This window comes from Mobula hypostoma, chromosome 5 (assembly GCF_963921235.1).
Source record: "Mobula hypostoma chromosome 5, sMobHyp1.1, whole genome shotgun sequence".
NCBI classification, from domain to species: Eukaryota; Metazoa; Chordata; class Chondrichthyes; order Myliobatiformes; family Myliobatidae; genus Mobula; species Mobula hypostoma.
This window is the reverse complement of record NC_086101.1, coordinates 70,720,705-70,747,774: the sequence shown is the minus strand read 5'-3', so window position 1 is coordinate 70,747,774 and position 27,070 is coordinate 70,720,705. Positions and strand designations below refer to the sequence as shown.

General features: G+C 42.8%; 1 protein-coding gene across 3 annotated transcripts in view; it reads left to right on the top strand.

Moving 5' to 3' along the window:
* The window catches only part of LOC134346820 (dTDP-D-glucose 4,6-dehydratase-like), a 54,679-nt gene extending 49,054 nt beyond the window's left edge, over nucleotides 1-5,625 (top strand). The window contains exons 11-13 of one of the 3 annotated variants that reach the window (XM_063048522.1): nucleotides 630-727; nucleotides 4,016-4,135; nucleotides 4,371-5,625. In XM_063048522.1, the coding sequence (XP_062904592.1) occupies nucleotides 630-727; nucleotides 4,016-4,135; nucleotides 4,371-4,471 (319 nt within the window). In that variant the 3' untranslated portion in view covers nucleotides 4,472-5,625. Of the gene's footprint in view, nucleotides 1-629; nucleotides 728-2,131; nucleotides 4,136-4,370 lie in introns of those variants that run through there. The other 2 variants (XM_063048523.1, XM_063048524.1) reach the window with 2 other exon arrangements.
* Nucleotides 5,626-27,070: the final 21,445 nt, after the last annotated feature.

Genomic DNA, 27,070 nt, shown 5'->3' with positions numbered 1-27,070 from the left:
TTAACTGCAGAAAAATTAGGAGGCAGATGTTAAAGAATATTAGCTATAAGGAAAGTTTGGACAAATGTGGCTACTTGTTTCCCCTGTGGAGCATTGGAGGGTAATGGGTAACTTGATTGAAGTATAGAAAATTACGAAAGGCATTAGACAGGGAAGATAGTCTATTTCTCAAGATGATAATGTCAAATACTAGAAGCCATAGCTTCATGGTGTGGGGGCGGGGGGGAGTAGTTTAAAGGAGATTTATGCAGCTATTTTTTTTTAGCAGTGAGAATGGTAAGCACAGAAATGCCTGCAGGCAGATGTGCAGTTTAAATTTCCATCATGGTTGGCACGGACATTGTGGGCCAAAGAGCCTGTCCCTGTGCTGTAGTTCTAAGTTCAAGGCATATTGCACTTGATAATGTTTTCAATAGTTCTTGTATGTGACTGCCTGTAAGCAAATAAATCTCAAGGTTTTATAATTTATGTATTCTTTGATAATAAATGTACTTTGAACTTTGAATGTAAAGCCTGCAAGTTATCTGCTTTAATGCAATGGTCTGTTTCAGTTTGAAATTGTGGATAACTACATGCTTGGTGGACTAATTATATGTATCTCCCCGCTTTCTATTTCCTTTTGTTCTCAGGCCTTCCAATGACTTGGGATATCCAATGAATTCAAAAAAGCTGCATAGACTTGGCTGGAAACCCAAAGTGCCCTGGGAAGAGGGAATTAGAAAAACAAGTATGATTAAAATAATTTTTAACAATCCCAAGTGTTTTAAAATCAAATATTGAGCAATTAGAATGTAAGGTTTGGTTTCTCATATTGTGGGTTGAGGCATTGCTGATATATTTAACTAATTTGATTCAATTATTACATAGTGAATGGTTTGATTTAATATCTGATTGCAATCAAACCTATCTGCATCTTTTTCTTACTTTTCTTGATTTCTAATATAACTGTACAATGTTCTAAAAACAACACTCCAGCCCTACTTGCAACATTCAATTATTTTTGCCACAAGTCAGCTTACGAAGTATTTAGAAAATATCTTCCATTGTAAGTCTTTTTTTAAAATATTACTGGCAGAATAACTTTTAATAATTAGGGAAGACAGGCAGGACATTCCATTTGGTCATGTATCAGTTACCAACACACTGTAAGCACACATACCAAATCCCTCAAGGCAGTCAATATGATTCTCAGCCAAGTCTGATAGTATTGACTACAGTCTACAGATTAATATTGCAGTTTTCTCGCCCCCAAATAGGAGAACAAATGCAGATTAAGTGTCATTGCAGGTGAAAAATAGCAAGTGGTTATGAAGTATCAAAGAATGTTTGACTGTAAAAAAAACATTAAATGACATATAAGGAAATTTATCTCAAATTTAAGTGGAGAAAAATTATAAGTCCAAATCAATATGCCATTATTTGGCTATCTTCAAATATAGATAGTATTTTCAAAGAAGGAAATAATCAATGGAGTTTATAAGAAATGTGATTTAAAAGAGGTATGTTATATAAAGTACTCAATAATAGTAAAGAAACTGTCTTAAGAACTTTTATCATGGATGTAGTTACTGTAACACGTAAGACGATAGAAATAAATGCTATTTGACTCTGTCTTCACCAATTCACTTGCATCTGTCTGTAGCACCATTGCAGTGTTCAAGGGTGACAATATTTTTTCATTTAACTTTCTCATAGTCATTGAAACATCTCAACACCTACCCTATGATACCTTCTGTGGACATTATATATTTCAATATAACCCTTCTTTAGTCACTCATGAGAATACTCATTCTAGAAATTAGCCTAATGAATTTTTTTCTGATCTGCTTCCAATGCCAGTGTCCTAAATGAGTGGACCAAAACTGTGCTTAGTGCTCCCGATGTGGCATCTGTTTTCCTCTGGAATTGATGCTTTAAACTTATCCTTTGAACTTACATGCTGGGTAGAAATTGAAACTGGGAGCATTCTTAGAGTCCCCTTTTAGTATTAGTTATATCTGTTAATAACTGCCTTCCGCCAGCTATGGTAGAATTTCAGCCCTTGAATTGATATATTGATTGTGACTTGACTCTGTCAATGCATATAATGGCCATGTACTGCAGCTTCATCTGTTTGGCATCTCACTTTCAGATACGCCTCATACGGCTTCTGGACAGCTCCAAAACTCCTCGTTGAATCAGGATTAATTTCAGTTGCTCAATAGTAATGGCGGGATCTGGGAATGTCAGCTCATTAAGTTACTTTGCGGTGTGCATCGCTGCTTCTGCCAGTCTACAGAGCCTCATAGATGACTCGTGTTGAGCTATCAGATCTGTTCTGAATCTATCCCACTTAGCAAAATTATTGTGCATTACAGCTGTTCATATTACAGAAATTTATCCTGCTGGAATTCACAAATCAATACCCAAACATTTGCAATATGAATCATAGGATTATTAATTGTGTGTAGGGGAGGGGGAAATAACCAAAAATGCAAGAGCAACAACTAGTTTTGTCCATCTTTATTTTCAGTCACTCAGTATTCTGGGCGTTAACATGTCAATTGGGTTGGCGGTCTTTGACACACCCTCTCCAGTCAGAGGACAGGTGGACAGGATGTCTCTGACAGCGGTGCTGCCACACTCTTCATCAGGGTTATTTTCTCTGGGCGTACTGCATTGTGGGGAAACTGGAATAGCCGTGGCCATTTCCTTAACCCTTTATTCCATTTTCACAAAGTTTTAACATGTTGCCTCTCTGATATTTGCCACATCACCTTTCTCCCATGAACCCCAGTCATCAAATCCTACCCATTTCCCTGATAGTGCCACTTCCTAATCCGTGATTATTGCACACCAGTAAAAGTGCCTCGCATATAAAATGCACAGCAGCACTGAAACTTCTATTTGTGTCCTGGGTCTGGTAAGGGTGTGGCAAAGGAAGAATTTGTCTGTGCCAACTAGCCTATTGATGCAGTGACATCCAATCCAAATCTTACTGCCTCATAGAGTGACTAAAATCAACAGATTTGTCACATTCACTTGAGCCTTGTTCATCCCCCAATTCTAACGTTGACCTCAGCTGTTACATAATGGGAGTTGGTCACTTTGTTATCACAGATAAAATGGCTTAATGTGAGAGGGAAAAAACATCTGTAGGTACACATCTTGGCTTATCACATGAGAAAGGTACTTTTGTATTTGCAGAAAATTGCAATAAATATAGTTTTCTCAGTATATAATCACTCTGAAATGTGGGACCACTAGATTACACCATTCATCAACATTCCCCAGGAGCCTGTCATTCACTGTGTATATCTTGCCATTGTTTAACCTCTCAAAGTGCATCACTTACTTTTGACTGAGTTAAATTCCAGCTGCTATTCCTTTGCCTGTTAGATCCACTCTACCACTTACTAATTCTGCCACCTACATTCTTATTCAAATAGTTAAGATAAACATCAGCACTGATTGCAGCTACACTACTTATTCATAGATCTCCAGTCTGAAAAGTAGCCTCAGCAAGTCAAGCAGCATCTATGGAAATAAGTAAACAATCTTCATTTTGGGCTGAGACCCTTCTTGGGACTGGAATGGAAGCAGGGAGATGCCAGAATAAAAAGGTGGGGGTAGGGGAAGGAGAATAGCTGGAAGTTGATCGTTTAAGCCAGGTGGGTGGGAAAGATACTGGGCTAGAGAGAAAGGAATCTGACAGGAGTGGACCATGGGAGAAAAGGAGGTGCACCAGGGGGAGGTGATAGGCAAGTAGGAAGAGGTAAGAGACCAGAATGGGGAATGGAAGGGGGAGGGGAAAATTTACTGGAAAGAGAAATCTACGTTCATGCCATCAGGTTGGAAGCTACACAGATAGAATATAAAGTGTGGCTCCTCTACCCTGACAGTGGTCACATCATTGCAGAAGAGGAGAACATGAACAGGAATGGGAATAGGAATAAAATGGTTGGCCACCAAGAAATTCCGCTTTTGGTGGATGGTGCAGTGTTGCTCGATAAAGCGGTCCCTTAATTTACGACAGGTCTTACCAGTGATGAGGAGGCTACAGAAGCAGAATCAGGTGTATTATCACCGGCATGTGTTGTGAAATTTGTTACCTCAGGAGCACCGGATAAAGTAGACGACCACAACAGATTTGCAGGTGAGGTGTTGCTAGGTAAGCAACACTTGAACACGAGAAGAAAACTGCATGGAAGTTTTACTGATCTCTGAGATAAAAAATGTTGGGATTATTTTAAAATACCTCTTAACCTTTCTCTTGAATTCATAACCTAGTTCAGTTTTGTTTATTGTCATATTATTTGCTGATACATGCATGTATGTACAAATTTTCCTGACATTCAATAACTCTCCTGTTGTTCTGTTTTATCCTTTAGTCAAATGGTATGAAACAAACTTCCACAACTGGTCAGATGCAGAAAACGCATTGGCACCTTTTCCATCGTCAGTACTTCAAAATGGATGCCAGCAATTATGATGTTTTACTTAGATGACAGCAATTCTACCTCATTAGCAACTTCAAATGGATATTTTATTTTGACACAGAAAAGAAAGGAAATGACTCTTTTTCAGATATAAGAGGATTTATTTCATGTGTGGCAATGTTTGAGTATCTAACTCACAAACATTAAAAATGTGATTTGTTGTTTGATTACAGATAAAATAATCATGTAATCTGGTTAAATAATGTTTTTTGGGAATGGAGACAAATTGCTCTCATTGTATAATGACTCATGCGCCTTGCCTCGCCCTTATTTCATGCTTGAGTATTAATGCCATTGGGTCTAGTGTGGACAGTAAACGTGACAATGCCAGGATTGTCTACATTTCTATTTTTCTTACAGTGTAGGAGACCATACGATTTATTGAGTCTATCCCAGGTCTCAGCCCCTTTCCTCACTTATTTTCTAAAAAAAAGTGTTCTCTTTCTCTCCTGTCCATCAACTTCCCCAACCACCACCATTTCTTTTTTGCGATCCAAATACAGAGTGGCTCATTTACGTCCCATACATTTCCTGTGGGAGAAAACTGGAACATTCATTGGAAACGTGTGATTACAGGAAGAATCTACAGATTTCACATGTCCCCAGAGGTCAGAATTGAACCTATCTCACTGGAGCTGTGCAACGTCAGCACACCTACTCCTGCATTGTGCCACCAAATATCAGCCTGATATTTCCATTTAGTTTTTGAAGGCAACATTTAATGTAGGATTTTATGTTTCCCCCATTTAACATATAATTGTTTTAATCGCATTGTCTTTGGATGAAGATAACATATTTGTATGATTTTGGTTTAAGTCATCTATCATGATAGAACATTGAAAATTAAAACACAGTAGAGGCCCTTCAGCCATGCTGATTTTAAACTGATATTTACCAAAATAATTTCAAGGAAGTATTTTTCTTTCAGAAAATCTTAAGATGTATGGGTAAAAAATTTATAACTTCTCCTTCACCCCAAATGAGAAAATCACAGGTAACAACTTACTCTCAACAAGCCAAGTATGTCACCATAAGGTGAATCTGAAAATGCATCTTGTCAAATAAATAACCTGTATTGTTGGACCATTTTGTTATTACATTTGTTCTTATATACTACATAAGGTGCTGGATCATACTGTTTTCTCCATTATTGATCAATAAAATATGTATTTTGTATCATCTTCTCTCTTTTATATACGATCTGTCCTTGTAACTGCACAATAGTTGTTCAACGATGAATAGGACCATGGCACGGCAGTGAATATTACTACAGGGACCCAGATAAGTGGCAAAAGCATCAAAGGGATTGAATGGATCTAATGGGATTCTTCTGTTTAGGTTTGGCATCCACCTGAATGAAATATAAGACCATAAGATGTAGGAGCAGAATTAGGCCGTTTGCTCCACCATTTCATCATGGCTGATCCAATTTTCCTCTCAGTCCCAATCTTCTGTCTTCTCTCTGTATCCATTCATACCCTGAACAGTCAAGAATCTATCACCCTCTGCCTTAAATATACATAAAAACCTGGCCTCCACAGCTGCCTGTGGTAAAGAATTTCACAAATTCACCTCTCCGGGTAAAGAAATTCCTCCTTTATTCTGAGTCTGTGTTCTTTAGTCTTAGACTCTCCCACTATAGGATATCTCTATATCCACTCTATCAAGGCTTTTCACCACTCGATAGGTCTCAATGAGGTCACCCCTCATTCTTCTGAATTCCAGTGAATACAGGCTCAAAGCCATCAAATGCTCTTCCTATCACAAGTCATTCAATCCTGGAATCATTTTTGTGAACCTCCTTTGAACCTGCTCTATTTTTCAGCACATCCTTTCTAAGATAAGGGGCCCAGAACTGTTTATATTACTCCAAGTGAGGCCTCAGTAGTGCTTTGTAAAGTCTCAATATTACATCATTGCTTTAATATTCTCGTCCTCTTGAAATGAATGCTAACATTGCATTTGTCTTCCTCACTGCAGAGTCAACCTGCAAATTAACCTTTAGCGAATCCTGCACAAGGACTTCCACGCCCCTTTGCACCCCAGCTTTTTGTATTTTCTCTCCATTTAGAAAATGGTCAACCCTTTCATTTCTTCTATCAAAGTGCATGACCGTGCACTTCCCAACTGTATTCCATTTGCCATTTCTTTATCCATTCTCCTGATTTGTCTTAAGTCCATCTGTAGCACCTCTACTTCCTCAAAACTGCTTGCTCTTCCAACTATCTTCAGAATATGCAATCCTTGCAACAGAGTCATCAATTCCATCATTCAAATCATTGACATGTAACGTAAAAAGAGTCTGTCGGAACACAGATCCCTGTGGAGCACCTCTAATCACTGGCAGCCAACCAGAAAAGGCTCTCTTTATTCCCACTCTTTGCCTCCTGCCAATCAACCACTGCTTTATCCATGCTAGAATCTCTCTTGTAATATCATGAGCTCATAGCTTGTTAAGCAGCTTATATGAGGCACCTTGTCAAAGGCCCCTGAAAATCCAAATACACAGCAACTGATTCTCCTTTGTCTATTCTGCTTGTTATTTCTTCAAAGAATTCCAACGGATTTTTGAGGAAACGATGCTGACTTTGGCCTATTTTATCACGTGCATTACAAATACCCTGAGACCTCATCCTTAATAATACTGAGGATGTTGTACGAGTCTGTGGTGGCCAGTGCTATCATGTTTGCTGTTGTGTGCTGGGGCAGCAGGCTGAGGGTGGCAGACACCAACAGAATCAACAAACTCATTCGTAAGGCCAGTGATGTTGTGGGGATGGAACTGGACTCTCTCACAGTGGTGTCTGAAAAGAGAATACTGTCCAAGTTGCATGCCATCTTGGTTAATGTCTCCCATCCACTACATAATGTACTGGGTGGGCACAGGAGTACATTCAGCCAGAGACTCATTCCACTGAGATGCAGCACAGAGCGTCATCGGAAGTCATTCCTGCCTGTGGCCATCAAACTTCACAGCTCCTCCCTTGGAGGGTCAGATACCCTGAGCCAATAGGCTGGTCCTGGACTTATTTCATAATTTACTGGCATAATTTACATATTACTATTTAACTATTTATGGTTCTATTACTATTTATTATTTATGGTGCAACTGTAATGAAAACCAATTTCCCCTGGGATCAATAAAGTATGACTATGTCTAATGGACTCCAACATCTTCCCAACCACTGAGGTTAGATTAACTGGCTTATAGTTTCCTTTTTTCTGCCTCCCTCCCCTCTTGAAGAGTGGAGTGCCATTTGCAGTCCTCCAGAACTACTGCAGAATCCAGTGGTTCTGGAAAGATCATTACTAATGCCTCCACAATCTCTTCAGCCACCTCTTTCAGAACACTGGTTCTAGGTGACTTCTCTACTTTCAGACCTTTCAGTTTCCTGAGAACCTTCTCTCTAGTTATGGTACTTTCACACACTTCGTGACCACTGACACATGGAACGTTCAGTATATTGGTAGGGTCTTCAATCATGAAGCTGATCGTAAATACTTATTCAGTTTGTCTCCCATTTCCTTGTCCCCATTACTACCATTGCAGCATCATTTTCCAATAGTCTGATATCCACTCCCGTCTCTCTTTTACATTTTATGTATTTGAAGAAACTCATCTATGTCATAATACAATCATGGAACACTACAGCATAGAAATAGGCCATTTGGCCCATCTGGTCCATGCCGAACTATTAATCTGCCTAGTCTCATCAACCTACACCCGGACCATGGGCCTCCATACCCCTCCCATCCATGTCCCTATCCAAATCCCCCTTAAATTTTGAAACCAAACCTGCATTCACTCTCACCTCTGAGTGAAGACTTTCCCCTTCATGGTCCCCATAAGCATTTCACCTTTCACCCTTAGCCCATGATCTCTAGTTGTAATCCCACCCAACCTCAGTGGAAAATGCCTACTTGCATTTACCCTTTCTATACCCCTCATAACTTTATACCTTTATCAAGTCTCTGCTCAATCTTTTGCGTTCAAGAGAATAAAATCCTAACCTATTCAATCTTTCCCTGTAACTCAGGTCCCTCAAGTTCCAGCAACACCCTCATAAATTTTCTCTGTACTCTTTCAATCTTATTGACATCTTTCCTGTAGGTAGGTGACCAGAACTGCAAACAACCCTTCAAATTAGGACTCACCAACACCTTACACAATTTCAACATAACATCCCAACTCCTGCACTCAATACATTGATTTATGAAGGTCTACATGCCGGAGGAGTCCTTTACAAACCTATATACTGTACCTGTGATGCCATTTTCAAGGAATTATGAATCTGTATTCCCAAATCCCTCTGTCCTACCGCACTCCTCAGTGCCCTACTGCTCACCATTTAAGCCCTGTCCTGGTTGGTCCTCCCACAGTGCAACACCTCACATTTGTCTGCATTAAATTCTATTGGCCATTTTTCAGCCCATTTCACCAGATCCCGCTGCAAGCTCTGATAATCTTGCCCGCTGTCCACTACACACTCAATCTTGGTGTCATCCACAAATTAGCTGATCCAGTTTACCACATTATCATCCAGACTGTTGATTTAGATGACGAGCAATAATGGGCCAAGCAACAATCCCTGCAGCATATGAGGGGCGATTAATAAGTTTGTGGCCTAAGGTAGAAGGGGTCCCCACATTTATTTTTCTACATAGTCCCCTCCTACATTTACACACTTAGTCCAACAGTTGTGGAGCATACAGATCTTGGACCTCCAGAAAGTGTCCACAGCAGGGGTGATTGATAAGTTCATGGCCTAAGGCAGAAGGAGATGAGTTATACGGCTCTCTTTACATGCACATGCAGTTCAACTCTGAGTGATTACACAGAAGTTTGAAGTTAATAATTCATCAGGGGTGATTGATAAGTTTGTGACCTAAGGTAGAAGGCGATGAGTTATTAACTTCAAACTTTCTGCATAATCACTCAGAGTTGAACTGCATGTGCACGTAAAGAGAGCCATATAACTCATCTCCTTCTACCTTAGGCCATGAACTTATCAATCACCCCTCGTACCACTAGTCACAAGCCTCCAGTCAAATAGATAAACATCTACAACCACTCTCTGGCTTCTGTGAAGTCAATGTCTAATCAAATTTATAACCTCATCTAAATGTTCTTGACCAAACTCCGGTGCTGGACCTTGCCAAATGCCTTGCTAAATTCCATGTTAACAACACCCACTGCTTTGCTTTCATCAACTTTCCTGGTAACTGCCTCAAAAACTCTATGAAATCGGTTCGAAACAACTTACCACGCAGTAAGCCATGTTCATTATCCATAATCAGTCCCTGTCTATCCAAGTACTTACATATCCAGTCCCTTAGAATACCTTACAATAACTTTCCCACTGCTGATGTCAGGCTCACCAGCCTGTAATTTCATGTCTTATTCTTAGAGCCACTCTTAAATACTGGAACAACATTATCTATCCTCTAATCCTCTGGCACCTCACCCATGGCAAAGAATGTTTTAAATATTGCTGTTTTGGCCCCTGCAATTTCTGAGGGAACACTTTGCCAGGCCCTTGGGATATATCCACCCTAATTTGCCTCAAAACACCAATCATGTCTTCCTGTGTAGTCTTTATAGGGTCTATGACCTCGCTGTTGCATTGCCTCACATCTATAGACTCTGTGTCAGTTTCCCAAGTAAACCTAGATGCACAAAATCCATTTATGACCTCTCCTATCTCTTTTGACTCTACACATAAATTAATCTGATCTTCTAGAGGACCAGTTTTGCCACTTGCAATCATTTTGCTCTTAACATATCTGTAGAAGCCTTTAGGATTCTCCTTCACTTTGTCTACTAGAGAAACCTTCTTTTTGATCTCCTGATTTCATTCTTAAGTGTTCTCTTACATTTTTTATACTCCTCAAGTATTTGTTCCTACCTGCCTACATGTGCTATGAACCTCTTTTTTTCTTAACCAAGACCTCAATATCTCAAAAACCAAGGTTCCCTAACCCAGTTTTCCTTGCTTTTTTTGTGGCAGGAACATACAAACTGTATGCTCAAAATTTCATATTTTGAAGGCCTCCCACTTAGCAAGTACTGTACACCTTTACCAGAAAATAACCTGTCCCAATCCCCACTTGCCAAATCCTTTCAGTTACCATCAAAATTTGACCTTTCTCCAATTTAGAATTGCAACCCAAGGACCAGACCTATCCTTTTCCAAAAATACCTGAAACTAATGGCATTATGGTCACTAGATGCGAAGTGTTCCCCTACACAAACTTCTATCACCTGCCCTATCTCATTCCCTAATAGGAGATTAAGTATTGCACGCACTCTCATTGGGATTTCTATGTACTGGTTAAGGAAACTTTCCTGAACATCTTTGACAAACTCTATCCCATCTAGTCCTTATACAGTACGCGAGTCCCAGTCAATACGTGGAAAGTTAAAATCACCTTCTATCACAGTCTTATGTTTTTTGCAACAGTCTGCGACCTCTCTACAAATTTGCTCCTCCAAATCCTGCGGACTGTTAGGTGATCTATAATATAATCTCTTTAACGTGGTCATAGCTTTCTTATTCTTCAGTTCTACCAATAAAGCCTCAATAAACGAGCTCTTGAGTCTGTCCTAACTGAGCATTGCCATGACATTTTCCCTGAATAGTAACGCAAACCCTACTCCTTTAATCCCTCCTGCTTTATTACATCTAAAGCAACAGAACCCTGGAACATTAAGCTGCCAGTCCTTGAAACCAAGTCTCACTAATGGATATAATGCGCTGATCCATGCCCTAAGCTTATCCACCTTTCTTACAATACTCCTTACATTGGAATACATGCAGCTCAGGACACTAGTCCCACCATGCTCAATCTTTTGATTCTTGGCTTTGTATGTAGGCTTAACGGCATCTTTCCCCACAACCACTCCACTATCTGTTCTGGCGCTCTGGTTCCCGTCTGCCTGCAACTGTAGTTTAAACACCCCATGCAGCACTAGCAAACCTCCCACTAGGATATTAGACTGCTCCAGTTCAGGTGCAAACCATCCCTGCTGTACAGATATCACCTACCCTGGAAGAGAGTGCAGTGATCCAAAATATGACATAGCATGTAGAGATGAGAGAGCATAATCTGAAACTTGGTTTCCTATTTCATCAAATTTAATTCTGTACAATTTATCCCCTCTATGGAATATTAATAGAAAATGCTAAAATATTTCATCTTTGTAACTTACTACAATGTTAACATTTTAAGTTGACGACTCTTCAACCTGAAATGTTAATCTTTTTCTCTTTCCACAGATGTTTATGTTCTAGAAACTCTGTTCCCAAAGTTGGTGCAGAAAGACTGCAGAGAATACATTTTGCATTTATTCATTAAGTTGTTTGTCTGCATCCACTTTTGGATTTTTGAGAAAGGGTAATTAAGTTTTAGTCAATAATATGTTGTGGCAACAGGCCCTTTGGACCCATCTCGTTCTCTGAGCTTCAGACCGATTACTTTAAATGTACATTCTAAGCAGAAGGTACATTCTGCTGGTTATTTCAGGTGTTTTTTTTTTAAATGTGCTGACCTTTTTATCTAAGCCAATAAAATATTACAGAAAATATTTTAAAGGTAATTTAATAGATAAAAATGTATATATTTCTGCCATGCAGACCACTTAAAGCACTGAAGGACGTTATTGAGTCCTTGCCAGCTGAGTCAGAGCAAGCAAGCCAATCCCAGTTTCCTGCCTGCCCTCTTCCCCCATGTCTATGCACATTCTTTGCTTTCAAGTACTAGAAAAGCAGCAATTGAATTGCTTCACCCTCTACGCCCGGCACTGCATTTCAGAGCCTAGCCAGTTGGTGGATCAAAATGTTTGAATCATGTAAATTTTGTTTTTTCTTTCCAACCACCTTCATTCCTATACCATTGTTCTTGATCACTCTGCAGTGGTTGTGGTTTCTTTACATTTTTACGTAACTTTACCTTTTTACATCACTTAAATATTTAGAAACAGCCTTCTGTTCTCACTTAGCCCATGTATCTGTGCCATCTCCTTTGATCTGTAGCCACATCTGAGATCCTAGAGCAGCTTATGATGTTCTTCTGTTCAAATAGGGAAACATGGAACATCCTGGTAATTATAGACTGATAAATCTCACATTAACAGTAGAGAAGCTGTTGGAGAGTATGCTTAGGACTTGAATGCATAAGAAGAGGCATGGCCTGATTGAGGAGCAGTCTGCATGACTTTATGAGCAGAAGGTTATATGTAACTAACTTGATTGAGATTATTGCAAACATGATGAAGCTGATTGATGTGGTTAGGTTAGTAGATGTAATCTACATGGATTTTGGTAAGGCATTTGACAATATCCCTCATAATTGGCTAATCCAGAAGATTAAGAGGAATTTCAGTGGTGGGAGGTCCTGACTGGAAGTCCAGATCCAGTGTGTTCCACGGGGATCAGTGCTGAGACCTCAGTTATTTGTGATATATGTGTAAATGACTTAAATAAAAGCATTGATGATTGAGGTGGTAAATTTGCTGATGACACAAAGATTACTGCCACTGTGGACAGTGAACAAGGTTGTCAAAGGATACAGTAAGTCAGTTACATACATGGGCGGAAAAATGGCATATGTAATTTAGTCCAAGTAAATATGAAGTGTTACAGTTTGGGAGATCAAATGTAAGGGGAATGAATTAGTATCAGTAAAGCAGAGGTTAAGTGTGTAATCTGGGAAAAAGTCAACCGAATGTGGCAAGAAAGATGGGACAGGGAGGGGAAAGGGAGGCATTTATATCAAATACAAAAGAGTATTGCAGTTACTAGGGTAGGTAATGGAAACAGAAGAGAGGAATTTGTGTGGACTAGGTTAAGGCTGGGGCACTGTGCATTAAACAAAACATTGAAAATGATAGGGAAACACCAGACAGGATTGTGTGAGGAATGTCAGGAAGAGGAGTCAGTAGAACATGTAGTTCTGAGTTGCAGGAAGTATGGGATACAGAGAGAGATGATGAGAAATAAATTAAGGGAGTTGGGGATGCAGGAATTTACATTAAAAAGGTTGCTGGGCATGGGTGAGAGAGCACAAGTCCGGGTATTTTTAGCGTTTTTAAGGGGTACAGGGGTTTTTTATAGAATATGACGAATAAACAGGAATAAGATACTAGGATGGTCAAAGATGGGAGGGTGAAGTGTAGGTTTGTGTGTGATTGGGTGAAGGGATTTAGAATGTATGTCTAGTGCACATTCTGGAGCAGAGGGTGGCGGTAATGCACCATTAAGCTGGATGCCAACCGCCGTAAAACAAGATACAGACAGACAGACAGTACAGTTAATGGAAGGCCCTTTAACAGTTTTGATATATAAAGGGATCTTGGGGTCCAGATCCCCTGAAAGTGGCCGTGCAAGTAGATAGGGTGGTAAAGACGGTAGATTGGTATACTTGTCTTTGTTTGTCAGGGTATTCAGTGGGACAGTCAGGAAATCATGTTGCAGCTACACTTCAATTAGGTGGTACTTGGAGTATTGTGATGTTACATTACAGGAAGCCTGTGGTGGCTGGGGGAAGAGTACCAAAGAAGTTTACAAGGATACTGCCTGGGTTAAAGGATATGAGATATAACATGAGTTTGGACTAACTTGGGCTGTATTCTCAGGATGCTGAGGAGAAGATGATAGATTTATACATCTATGAGGAGCATAGGCTGTCGGTATCTTGTTCCCAAGATGGAAATATCAAATACTGGAGAACTTGCATTTAAGGTGAGAGGTGCCTGGAATGGGCTACCAGAGGTAGCGGTAGATGCAGTTACAATAGTGGCATTAAGAGGTTTTAAACAGTCACATAAATCTGTAAAGAATGAAGGGACGTGGATCATGTGCAGGCAGAAGAGATTTAGTTTAATTTGGCATTTTATTCAGCACAGACATTATGGGCCTGTTCCCGTGTTGTATTGTTCTATATTCTAAAAGCCAAATCTAACAGGATTAATATATGAATATGATTTCTTTTTCCTTTCCATACTTTCTTACAACATAGTAAGAGACCATCCAGCACATCAAATCTACGACAGCTCAAGAATAATCCCATTACCTCTGTTATTTTTCCTGTTCCCTTATTCTCTCATATTCCCTCCATCTCCCCCACTCAGTTCACACCGGGGGCAATTTGGAATGGCCTATTGACCTACCAATCTGCATGACTTTGGGATGTGGGAGGAAATCAGAGCACATGGAGAAAACATACATGGTCAAAAGTAGAATGTCCAAACTCCACACACACAATACCAGAGTAAAACTGGGCCAAGGCCCTGTCAGATATGTAATGTGATTTGTTCTAAATGATTTAGACCTATGTTAACCTCCGAATACATTTTGGAGTTCTCTGACTGAGGAAGGTTAAATTTAGAAGGCCCCTCTTCTCCAGCCCAGGTCACAAGTCTTTACAATGAATAGTCTCTATAGTCCTTAGTCTGGATCACAAGATTATCTTTTACAGCTGGTTCTCTGTTCGGAACATGTTTATAATTTTCATGCTTTTCTGAAATGGTCACAGCTGTTTTCAGCTCAAGGCACATGAATATTAGACTGAATTTCTGGCATTTATTTCAAGAAAACTTTTTCCCCTGAACTGGAAAATGTGAGTATATCAGAGATCTGATCTAAGCTGCAGCCCTGGAAATTTCCTTAGCCACACTAGCATACTAGTTCAGTGGTTAATGGTTTACAGCGCCTGCGATCACTGTTCAGGGTTTAATTCCCACCACTGCCTGTAAGGAGTTTGTACATTCTCCCCGTAATCATGCATGTTTCCGCTGGGTGCTCCGGTTTCCTTCAAGATTCCAGAGTAAGTTATGGGCATGCTATGTTGGTGCCAGAAGTATGGTGGCACTTGCAGGCTGTCCTGCACAATAATTGCTGATTTGATTTTGGCACAAATGACCCATTTCGCTGGATGTTTTGGTGTGCATGTGGCAAGTAAAGCCAATCTTTAATCTGTCTAAAGTTATAAAGGTCAACCTGGCTCTAAGTGGTTTGCCTCTCATAGGTTGTGGTCCACATCTTGCTTGCTCTCACATTCTCTCCTGCTGTTTCTTGCTCTTGTTCTCACTTGGTGTCAGAGGCTGAGTTTTTTGCATTTCCTGACTTCCCAAAATGGTCACTATCTAGAAAGCAAAAGTCAGGAAGCTGGAAGAGTACAGCACAGGAACAGGCCCTTTGATGATGTCTGTACCAACCATGATGCCAATTTAATCTGCATGTGGTACATCGAAACATAGAAAACGTACAGCACAATATAGGCCCTTCAGCCCACAAAGCTATGCCAAAAATGTTCTTACCTTAGAAATTACCTAGGGTTACCCATAGCCCTCTATTTTTCTAAGCTCCATATACCTATCCAGGAGTCTCTTAAAAGCCCCTATCATATCCGCCTCCACCACCGTCACCAGCAGCCCATTCCATGCACTCACCACTCTCCACGTAAAAAACTTGCCCCTGACATCTCCTCTGTACCTGCTTCCAAGCACCTTAAAACTGTGCCCTCTCGTACTAGCCATTTCAGCCCTGGGAAAAGCCTCCATCTACATGATCAATGCCTCTCATCATCTTGTACACCTCTATCAGGTCACCTCTCATCCTCCATTGCTCCAAGGAGAAAAAGCAGAGTTCACTCAATCTATTCTCATAAGGCATGCTCCCCAGTCCAGGCAACATCCTTTCTATGGTTTCTACATCCTTCCTGTAGTGACACAACCAGAACTGAGCACAGTACTCCAAGTGGGGTCTGACCAGGGTCCTGTCTAGCTGCAACATTACCTCTGGGCTCCTAAACTCAATCCTATGATTGATGAAGGCCAATGCACCATATGCCTTCTTAACCACAGAGTCAACCTGTGCAGCAACTTTGAGTGTTCTATAGACTCAGACCCCAAGATCCCTCTGATCCTCCACACTGCCAAGAGTCTTACCATTAATACTATTATTCTGCCATCATATTTGACTTACCAAAATGAACCACCTCACACTTATCTGGGTTCAACTCCATCTGCCACTTCTCAGCCCAGTTTTACATCCTATCGATGTCCCACTGTAACCTCTGACTGCCCTCCACACTCTCCACAACACCCCCAACCTTTGTGTCATCAGCAAATTTACTAACCCATCCCTCCACTTCCTCATTCAGGTCATTTATAAAAATCACTAAGAGTAGGGGTCCCAGAACAGATCCCTGAGGCACACCACTGGTCACCAACCTCCATGCAGAATATGACCTATCTACAACCACGCTTTGCCTTCTGTGGGCAAGACAGTTCTAGATCCACAAAGCAATGTCCCCTTGGATCCCATGCCTCCTTACTTTCTCAATAAGTCTTGCATGGGGTACCTTGTCAAATACCTTGCTGAAATCCATATACATTACACCTTCTGCTCTACCTTCATCAATGTGTTTAGTCACATACTCAGAAAATTCAATCAGGCTCATAAGGCACGACCTGCCTTTGACAAAGCCATGCTGACTATTCCTAATCACGTTATGCCTCTCCAAATGTTCATAAATCCTGCCTCTCAGGATCTTCTTCATCAACTTACCAACCACTGAAGTAAGACTCACCAGTCTATAATTTCCTGGGCTATCTCTACTCCCTTTCTTGAATAAGGGAACAACATTCGCAACCATCCAATCCTCCAGACCCTCTCCCATCCCCATTGGTGATGCAAAGATCATTGCCAGAGGCTCAGCAATCTCCTCCCTCACCTCCCACAGTAGCCTGGGGTACATCTCGTCCGGTCCAGGTGACTTATCCAACTTGATGCTTTCCAAAAGCTCCAACACATCCTATTCCTTAATATCTACATGCTCAAGCTTTTCAGTCCGCTGCAAGTCATCTCTACAATCACCAAGATCCTTTTCCCTAGTGAATACTGAAGCAAAGTATTCATAAGTACCTCAGCAATCTCCTCCAGTTCCATACACACTTTTCCACTGTCACACTTTGTTTGGTCCTATTCGCTCATGTCTTAACCTCTTGCTCTTCACATACTTGTCGAATGCCTTGGGGATTTCCTTAATCCTGTCCACCAAGGCCTTCTCATGGCCCCTTCTGTTTCTCCTAATTTCATTCTTAAGCTCCTTCCTGCTAACCTTACAATCTTCTAGATCTCTGTCATTCCCTAGTTTTTTGAACCTTTCGTAAGCTCTTCTTTTCTTCTTGACTAGGTTTTCAACAGACTTTGTACACCACCGTTTATGTACCCTACCTTCCTTTCCCTGTCTCATTGGAATGTACCTATGCAGAACCCCACGCAAATATCCATTGAATATTTGCCACATTTCTTCCGTACGTTTCCCTGAGAAAATTTGTTTCCAATTTATGCTTCCAAGTTCCTGCCTGATAGCTTCATATTTCCCCTCACTCCAATTTAATGCTTTCCTAACGTGTCTGTTCCTATCCATCTCCAAAGCTATGGTAAAGGAGATAGAATTATGATCACTATCTCCAAAATGCTCTCCCACTGAGAGACATGACACCTGATCAGGTTCATTTCCCAATACCACATCAAGTACAGCCTCTCCTTTTGTAGGCTTATCTGCATATTGTGTCAAGAAACCTTCTTGGTCACACCTAACAAACTCCACCCCAACTAAACCCCTTGCTCTAGGGATATGCCAATCCATATTTGGGAAATTGAAATCTCCCACCACAACAACCCTGTTATTATTACACTTTTCCAGAATCTGTCTCCCTATCTGCTCCTTGATGTCCCTGTTACTATTGGGTAGTCTTTAAAAAACACCCAGTTGAGTTATTGACCCCATCCTGTTCCTAACTTCCACCCACAGAGACTCTGTAGACAATCCCTCCATGACTTCCTCCTATTCTACAGCCGTGACACTATCTCTGATTAACAGTGCCACGCCCCCACCTCTTTTGCCTCCCTCCCTGTTCTTTCTGAAACATTTAAAGCCTGGCACTCGAAGTAACCATTCCTGCCCCTGAGCCATCCAAGTCTCCGTAATGGCCACAACATCATAGCTTTAATTACTGATCCACACTCTAAGCTCATCCGCTTTGTTCACAATACTCCCTGCATTAAAATAGACATATCTCAATCCATCGGTCTGAGCGCATCCCTTCTCTATCACCTGCCTATCCTCCCTCTCGCACTGTCTCCAAGCTTTCTCTATTTGTGAGCCAACTGCTTCTTCCTCTGTCTCTTCAGTTTGGTTCCCACCCCTCAGCAATTCTAGTTTAAACTCTCCCCAGCAGTCTTAGCAAACCTCCCCACCAGGATATTGGTTCCCCTGGGATTCAGGTGCAACCCGTCCTTTTCGTACAGCTCACACCTGCCCCAAAACAGGTTCCAATGATCCAGGAACCTGAATCCCTGCCCTCTGCTACAATCCCTCAGCCACGCATTTATCCTCCACCTCATTCTATTCCTGTACTCACAGTCACGTGGCACAGTCAGTAATCCACAGATTACTACCTTTGTGGTCTTGCTTCTCAACTTCCCTCCTAACTCCCCGTAGTATGTTTTCAGGACCTCCTACCTATGTCGTTGGTACCAATACGTACCACGACCTCTGGCTGTTCTCCTTTCCACTTCAGGATATCATGGACTCGATCAGAAACATCCTGGACCCTGGCACCCGGGAGGCAAGCTACCATCCGTGTTTCTTTCCTGCGTCCACAGAATCGCCTGTCTGGCCCTCTAACTATAGAGCCCCCTATCACTGCTGTGTTTATCCAGTTATGTTATATGGCTCAGAACGCTGGACAATAAACAAATATCTAAGGAGGATGTCATGAACAGAGCAAATACAAAAAGAGAAATAATGTATGAGATCATAAAAAGGCAATGTAACTTCATTGAACGTGATTAGGAAAGAGGAGTTAGAATGCACAGTAATTATGGGACAGATTGAAGGGAAGAAAGCAAGAGGAAGACAAAGACAAATGATGATGGAGACGGCAGCTGGAGAATTGGAAATGAATACCAATGAATTGATCTACTTGACCAAAACAGGAGTGTGCGGGCCATGGCAGTCAAAGCTCAAACTGGGCACCTGATGATGATGATGATGATCACTGCTGCCTTCCTCTTCCTTTCCCTACCCTTCTGAGCCACAGGGCCAGACTCCATGCCAGAGGCACGGCCACTGTTGCTTACCCTGCCTATAGCTCTTATCTATCACCTTCTCACTCTCCCTGATCAGAGATCATCAAGCTGCATCTCCAGTTCCCTAACCTGGTCCCTAAGGAGCTGCAGCTCGACACACCTGGTGCAGATGTGGCTGTCCGGGAGGCTGGGAGTTTCTAGGACTTCCCACATCTGACACTGAGCACAGAACACCGGCCTCACACACATACTTCCTGTCTGTATTCTACACAGGCAACCTACCTCGCCTCGACCCGTTAATGCCTAAGCCCCATTGAGCCAAATCCCTCCTAGTCTGTCTACTTCTACTCCATCGCCCGCTCCTCTGATGCCCACTCTATAAAGCTGTTTCCTTTTAAAATCTTCTCGCAGTTCTACTTGGCTGACGTCCATGTGCTTGCACAGTCATGCCCCAATCAAGCCGCTGAAGAAATAACCTTCAAATCTGTTGATTTATTTATCTGTCTAAATGTTTTCCAAACTTTGCTTTCGCATTAACTTCTACCGCCTCCCCTAGCAATGCATTCCAGGCATCTACCACTCACTGTCTAAAGCAAATTTGCCACGTAAACTTTAACCTTTCCCCCTCATCCTCTGGGTGTGTAACCAGAAGGGTCTCACTTGGCTAGAGGCATGCAGCTCCAAACAATCCTCAAGAACTGTCCTACCATCCAGGATAAGCAGCCCATTTGATTAGTACTGCAGCAAACCTCAGCCTAAAAGTTCAACAACCCCCATCTATGGGATGCTGTGACTTCTAACACCTACAAAATGCCTAGCGTCATTGAGTTCTACAACATAAAAATAGGCCTTTTTGCCCAAATTGGCCACGCCAATCAAAGTGCCCACTTAAGCTAGTTGCTATTAGCCTATAATCCTCTAAACCTTTCATATCCATGTACCTGTTCATTTGTGCCTGCCTCTCCATCTCTCTCTGGCAGTTCATTCCATATACCCCTCACACTCTGTATGGCAAGACTTTCCACTCAGCTCCCCTTTAATCCGCCCCTTCTCACCTTATACTATACCCTCTTGTTTTACACTCCCCTGCCTTGGAAAAAGACTGATCGTCTATCTTATCTGTACCTTCTTAGCACAGCATAACAACTCCGGTACAAAATGCTCTGATGAATGAAGGTAAGCAGCCTGTATGTCTTCTTCACCACCTCGTCCAGCTGTGCTGTATTTTTGGGGAATTATATATTCATAGCCCTAAGTCTGTTCAAAAGCACTCCTCTGGGCCTTGCCATTCACTCTGTATGTAATGCCGCCCTGGTTCAATCTCCCAAGATGTATTAATTTGCACTTGTCTGAGCTAAATTCCATCTGCTATTCCTTTGGCAACATTTCCAGTTGTTCTAAATCCATTGTAGTTTAATCTTCTTTACTGTCTACTATACTACTAATTTTGGCGGCCTTTGCTAATTTAGGAATGCTGTCTACACTCTGATACAAAATTATTATATAGATAGATAGAATAGTACAGCACAGTACAGGCCCTTTGGCCCACATCGTTGTGCTGATCCTCAAACCCTGCCTCCCATATAACCCGCCCAAATTAAATTCCTCCATATACCTGTCTACTAGTCTTTTAAATTTCACTAGTGTATCTGTCTCCACGACTGACTCAGGCAGTGTATTCCATGCACCAACCACTCTCTGAGTAAAAAACCTTCCTCTAATATCCCCCTTGAACTTCCCACCCCTTACCTTAAAGCCATATCCCCTTGTATTGAGTGGTGCCCTGGGGAAGAGGCGCTGGCTATCCACTCTATCTATTCCTCTTAATATCTTGTACACCTCTATCAAGTGTCCTCTCATCCTCCTTCTCTCCAAAGAGTAAAGCCCTAGCTTCCTTAATCTTTGATCATAATCCATATTCTCTAAACGAGGCAGCATCCTGGTAAATCTCCTCTGTGCCCTTTCCAATGCTTCCACATCCTTCCTATAGTGAGACGACCAGAACTGGACACAGTACTCCAAGTGTGGCCTAACCAGAGTTTTATAGAGCTGCATCATTACCTCTCGACTCTTAAACTCTATCCCTCGACTTATGAAAGCTAACACCTCATAAACTTTCTTAACTACCCTATCTCCCTGTGAGGCAACTTTCAGGAATCTGTGGACATGTACCCCCAGATCCCTCTGCTCCTCCACACTACCAAGTATCCTGCCATTTACTTTGTACTCTGCCTTGGAGTTTGTCCTTCCAAAGTGTACCACCTCACACTTCTCTGGGTTGAACTCCACCTGCCACTTCTCAGCCCACTTCTGCAACCTATCAATGTCTCTCTGCAATCTTCGACAATCCTCTACACTATCTACACCACCACCAATCTTTGTGTCGTCTGCAAACTTGCCAACCCACCCTTCTACCCCCACATCCAGGTCGTTAATAAAAATCACGAAAAGTAGAGGTCCCAGAACAGATCCTTGTGGGACACCACGAGTCACAACCCTCCAATCCGAATGTATTCCCTCCACCACGACCCTCTGCCTTCTGCAGGCAAGCCAATTCTGAATCCACCTGGCTGAACTTCCCTGGATCCTATGCTTTCTGACTTTCTGAATAAGCCTACTGTGTGGAACCTTGTCAAATGCCTTATTAAAATCCATATAGCTCACGTCCACTGCACTACCTTCATCTATATGCCTGGACACCTCCTCAAAGAGCTCTATCAGGCTTGTTAGACACGATCTGCCCTTCACAAAGCCATGCTGACTGTCCCTGATCAGACCATGATTCTCTAAATGCCCATAGATCCTATCTCTAAGAATCTTTTCCAACAGCTTTCCCACCACAGACGTAAGGCTCACTAGTCTATAATTACCCGGACTATCCCTACTACCTTTTTTGAACAAGGGGACAACATTTGCCTCCCTCCAGCCCTCCGGTACCATTCCTGTAGACAATGAGGATGCAGAGGGGGATCAAAAAGGCAAGGGAAGAGGACCGGGTCGAGACACCAGAGGCTTATGGAAAAGAGAAGTTATAAGCCGTGTCTCCCCTCTCTCATCATGGGAAATGTGAGATCGCTGGGGAATAAAATCGACGAACTGACGGCGCTTGTCAGGAGTCAGAGAACATTTCAGGTGAGCAGTGTCATGTGCTTTACTGAGACGTGGCTGCACGAGGACATACCCAATTGAAGCATTTCCATAGAGGGCTTCCAGACCGTTCGAGCTGACCAGATTTGCACTGAGAGTGGTAAACGTAAAGGAGGGGGGCTGGCGGTTCTGGTAAATAACAGATGGTGCAATCCTGGGCATATTACGATCAAGGAACGGGTCTGTAGCCCAGATATTGAACTTTTTGCTGTTGGACTCCGGCCATGTTATTTGCCAAGGGAAATCTCGCATGCGATTGTGGTTGTTGTGTACATCCCTCCCTCTGCCAACCCGATGTCAGCGTGTAATATCATTTACACCGTCATAGCCAGATTACAAACCCAGTACCCGAGTTCCCTCATTACCAGCTCAGGTGACTTGAACCAGGTTACCATAGCTAGAACACTGCCCAACTTCACGCGGTATGTGAGCTGTACAACCAGAGGGGAGAGGACTCTGGATTTGTTGTACGCTAACATTAGGGATGCATACAGCTCCTCTCCCCTCCCCCCACTGGGAAGGTCAGATCACAACCTGGTGCATCTAAAACCCTGCTACGTGCCTCTGGTGAAGAGTAAACCTGCAACCTCGAAGACAGTGCGGAAATGGTCGGAGGCTTATGAGGCGCTCCAGGGTTGTATTGAGGTGACAGACTGGCAGGCACTCTGTGAGCCACATGGAGGGGATATTGATGGGCTCACAGAATGCATCACTGATTACATCAACTTCTGTGTGGACTGCAATGTTCCGACAAGAACTGTCCTTTGTTATTCAAATAACAAGCCATGGGTGACAAAGGACATTAAGGACATTCTGAACGCTAAAAAGAGGGTGTTTAGAGATGGATACAGGGAGTAGCTGAGGGCAATACAGAGAGACCTGAAAGCCAGGATCAGGGAGGCTAAAGACAGGTACAGGAGGAAGCTTGAGTGGAAACTCCAGCAGAACAACATGAGAGAGGTCTGGAGGGGGATGAGGACCATCACTGGGTTCCGGCAAACTAGCAACAGTGGAGCTGAAGGCAGTGTGGACAGGGCCAACAAACTTAACCTGTTCTTTAGTAGATTTGACATTGTGACCCCTGCCCATCCCCCACACGAGCCATCTGTTGTCGGCCCCCAATCAACACATGTTCCACTCTCCCCTCCTACCCCTCCTCACAGTCCCCCACCCTGCTCTCATGACTATACCCCTTCCCCACACGAAACCACCATGATGGGCTTCACAGCTGAACAGGTGAGAAGACAGCTGAAACGTCTCAACCCAAGCAAGGCTGCAGGCCCGGATGGTGACAGTACCAGGGTGTTCAAAGCCTGTGCCCCTCAGCTATGTGGAGTACTTTGCCATGTATTCAACCTGGGCCTGAGGCTCTGGAAGATTCCTGTATTGTGGAAGATGTCCTGCCCCGTCCCTGTGCCGAAGACACCGCACCCCAGCGGCATCAATGACTACAGACCGGTGGCATTGACCTCCCACATCATGAAGACCCTGGAGAGACTTGTTCTGGAGCTGCTCTGGCCTATGGTCAGGCCACACTTAGATCCCCTCCAGTTCGCCTACCAGCCCTGACTAGGAGTTGAGGATGCCATCGTCTACCTGCTGAACTGTGTCTTCGCCCACCTGGACAAGCCAGCGAGCACTGTGAGGGTCATGTTTTTTGACTTCTCCAGTGCGTTCAACACCATCCGCCCTGCTCTGCTGGGGAGCTGACAGCGATGCAGGTGGATGCTTCCCTGGTATCATGGATTCTTGATTACCTGACTGGCAGACCACAGTACGTGTGCTTGCAACACTGTGTGTTCGACAGAGTGATCAGCAGCACTGGGGCTCCACAGGGGGCTGTCTTGTCTCCCTTTCTCTTCACCATTTACACCTCGGACTTCAACTACTGCACAGAGCCTTGTCATCTTCAGAAGTTTTCGGATGACTCTGCCATAGTTGGATGCATCAGCAAGGGAGATGAGGCTAAGTACAGGGCTACGGTAGGAAACTTTGCCACATGGTGTGAGCAGAATTATCTGCAGCTTAATGTGAAAAAGACTAAGGAGCTGGTGGTAGACCTGAGGAGAGCTAAGGTACCGGTGACCCCTGTTTCCATCCAGGGGGTCAGTGTGGACATGGTGGAGGATTACAAATACCTGGGGATACGAATTGACAATAAACTGGACTGGTTAAAGAACACTAAGGCTGTCTACAAGAAAGGTCAGAGCCATCTCTACTTCCTGAGGAGACTGAGGTCCTTTAACATCTGCCAGACGATGCTGAGGATATTCTACGAGTCTGTGGTGGCCAGTGCTATCATGTTTGCTGTTGTGTGCTGGGGCAGCAGTCTGAGGGTGGCAGACACCAACAGAATCAACAAACTTATTCGTAAGGCCAGTGATGTTGTGGGGATGGAACTGGACTCTCTCACGGTGGTGTCTGAAAAGAGGATGCTGTCTAAGTTGCATGCCATCTTGGTCAATGTCTCCCATCCACTACATAATGTACTGGGTGGGCACAGGAGTACATTCAGCCAGAGACTCATTCCTCCAAGATGCAGCACAGAGCGTCATAGGATGTCATTCCTGCCTGTGGCCATCAAACTTTACAACTCCTCCCTTGGAGGGTCAGACACCCTGAGCCAATAGACTGGTCTTGGACTTATTTCATAATTTACTGGCATAATTTACATATTACTATTTAACTATTTATGGTTCTATGACTATTTATTATTTATGGTGCAACTGTAAAGAAAACAAATTTCCCCCTGGGATCAATAAAGTATGACTATCACTATGACTATGAGGACATAAAGGTCCTAGCCAGAGGCTCAGCAATCTCTTCCCTCGCCTTGTGGAGCAGACTGGGGAATATTCTGTCAGGCCCCGGGGATTTATCCGTCCTAATGTATTTTAGTAACTCCAACACCTCCTCTGCCTTAATATCAACATGCTTCAGAACATCAACCTCACTCATATTGTCCTCACCATCATCAAGTTCCCTCTCATTGGTGAATACCGAAGAGAAGTATTCATTGAAGACCTCACTCACTTCCACAACCTCCAGGCACATCTTCCCACCTTTATCTCTAATCGGTCCTACCTTCACTCCTGTCATCCTTTTGTTCTTCACATAATTGAAGAATGCCTTGGGGTTTTCCTTTACCCTACTCGCCAAGGCCTTCTCATGTCCCCTTCTTGCTTTTCTCAGCCCCTTCTTAAGCTCCTTTCTTGCTACCCTATATTCCTCAATAGACCCATCTGATCCTTGCTTCCTAAACCTCATGTATACTGCCTTCTTCCACCCGACTAGATTTTCCACCTCACTTGTCACCCATGGTTCTTTCACCCTACCATTCTTTATCTTCCTCATCGGGACAAATTTATCCCTAACACCCTGCAAGAGATCTCTAAACATCGACCACATATCCACAGTACATTTCCCTGCAAAAACATCATCCCAATTCACACCCACAAGTTCTAGCCTTATAGCCTCATAATTTGCCCTTCCCCAATTAAAAATTTTCCTCTCCTCTCTGATTCTATCCTTTTCCATGATAATGCTAAAGGCCAGGGAGTGGTGGTCATCGTTCCCCAGATGCTCACCCACTGAGAGATCTGTGACCTGACCCAGTTCATTACCTAATACTAGATCTAATATGGCATTCCCTCTAGTCGGCCTGTCAACATACTGTGACAAGAATCCGTCCTGGACACACTTAAACTCTGCACCGTCCAAACCCTTGGAACTAATCAGGTGCCAATCAATATTAGGAAAGTTAAAGTCACCCATGATTACAACCCTGTTATTTTTGCACTTTTCCAAAATCTGCCTCCCAATCTGCTCCTCTGTATCTCTGCTGCTACGAGGGGGCCTATAGAATACCCCCAATAGAGTAACTGCTCCCTTCCTGTTCCTGACTTCCACCCATACTGACTCAAAAGAGGATCCTGCTATATTACCCACCCTTTCTGTAGCTGTCGTAGTATCCCTAACCAGTAATGCCACCCCTCCTCCCCTTTTTCCCCCCTCTCTATCCCTTTTAAAGCAGTGAAATCCAGGAATAATGAGAATCCATTCCTACCCTGGTGCCAGCCAAGTCTCTGTAATGGCCACTACATCATAATTCCATGCATGAACAGGATTGATCCCACTGGACACCACTGAAAACTACCACCCTCCTCTGTCACTAAGCCAGTTTTATATCTAATTCTATTTAACTTGCCCTTCAATATAATATCATCAAGGAATCAGCTCATCTAGCCACACTGGTTCATATCTCCACAATATCCTTTCTGTTTTTAATGATTGGCTCTATCTGTCAGATGTACACCGAAAAATACAGTGAAGTGTGGTGTTTAT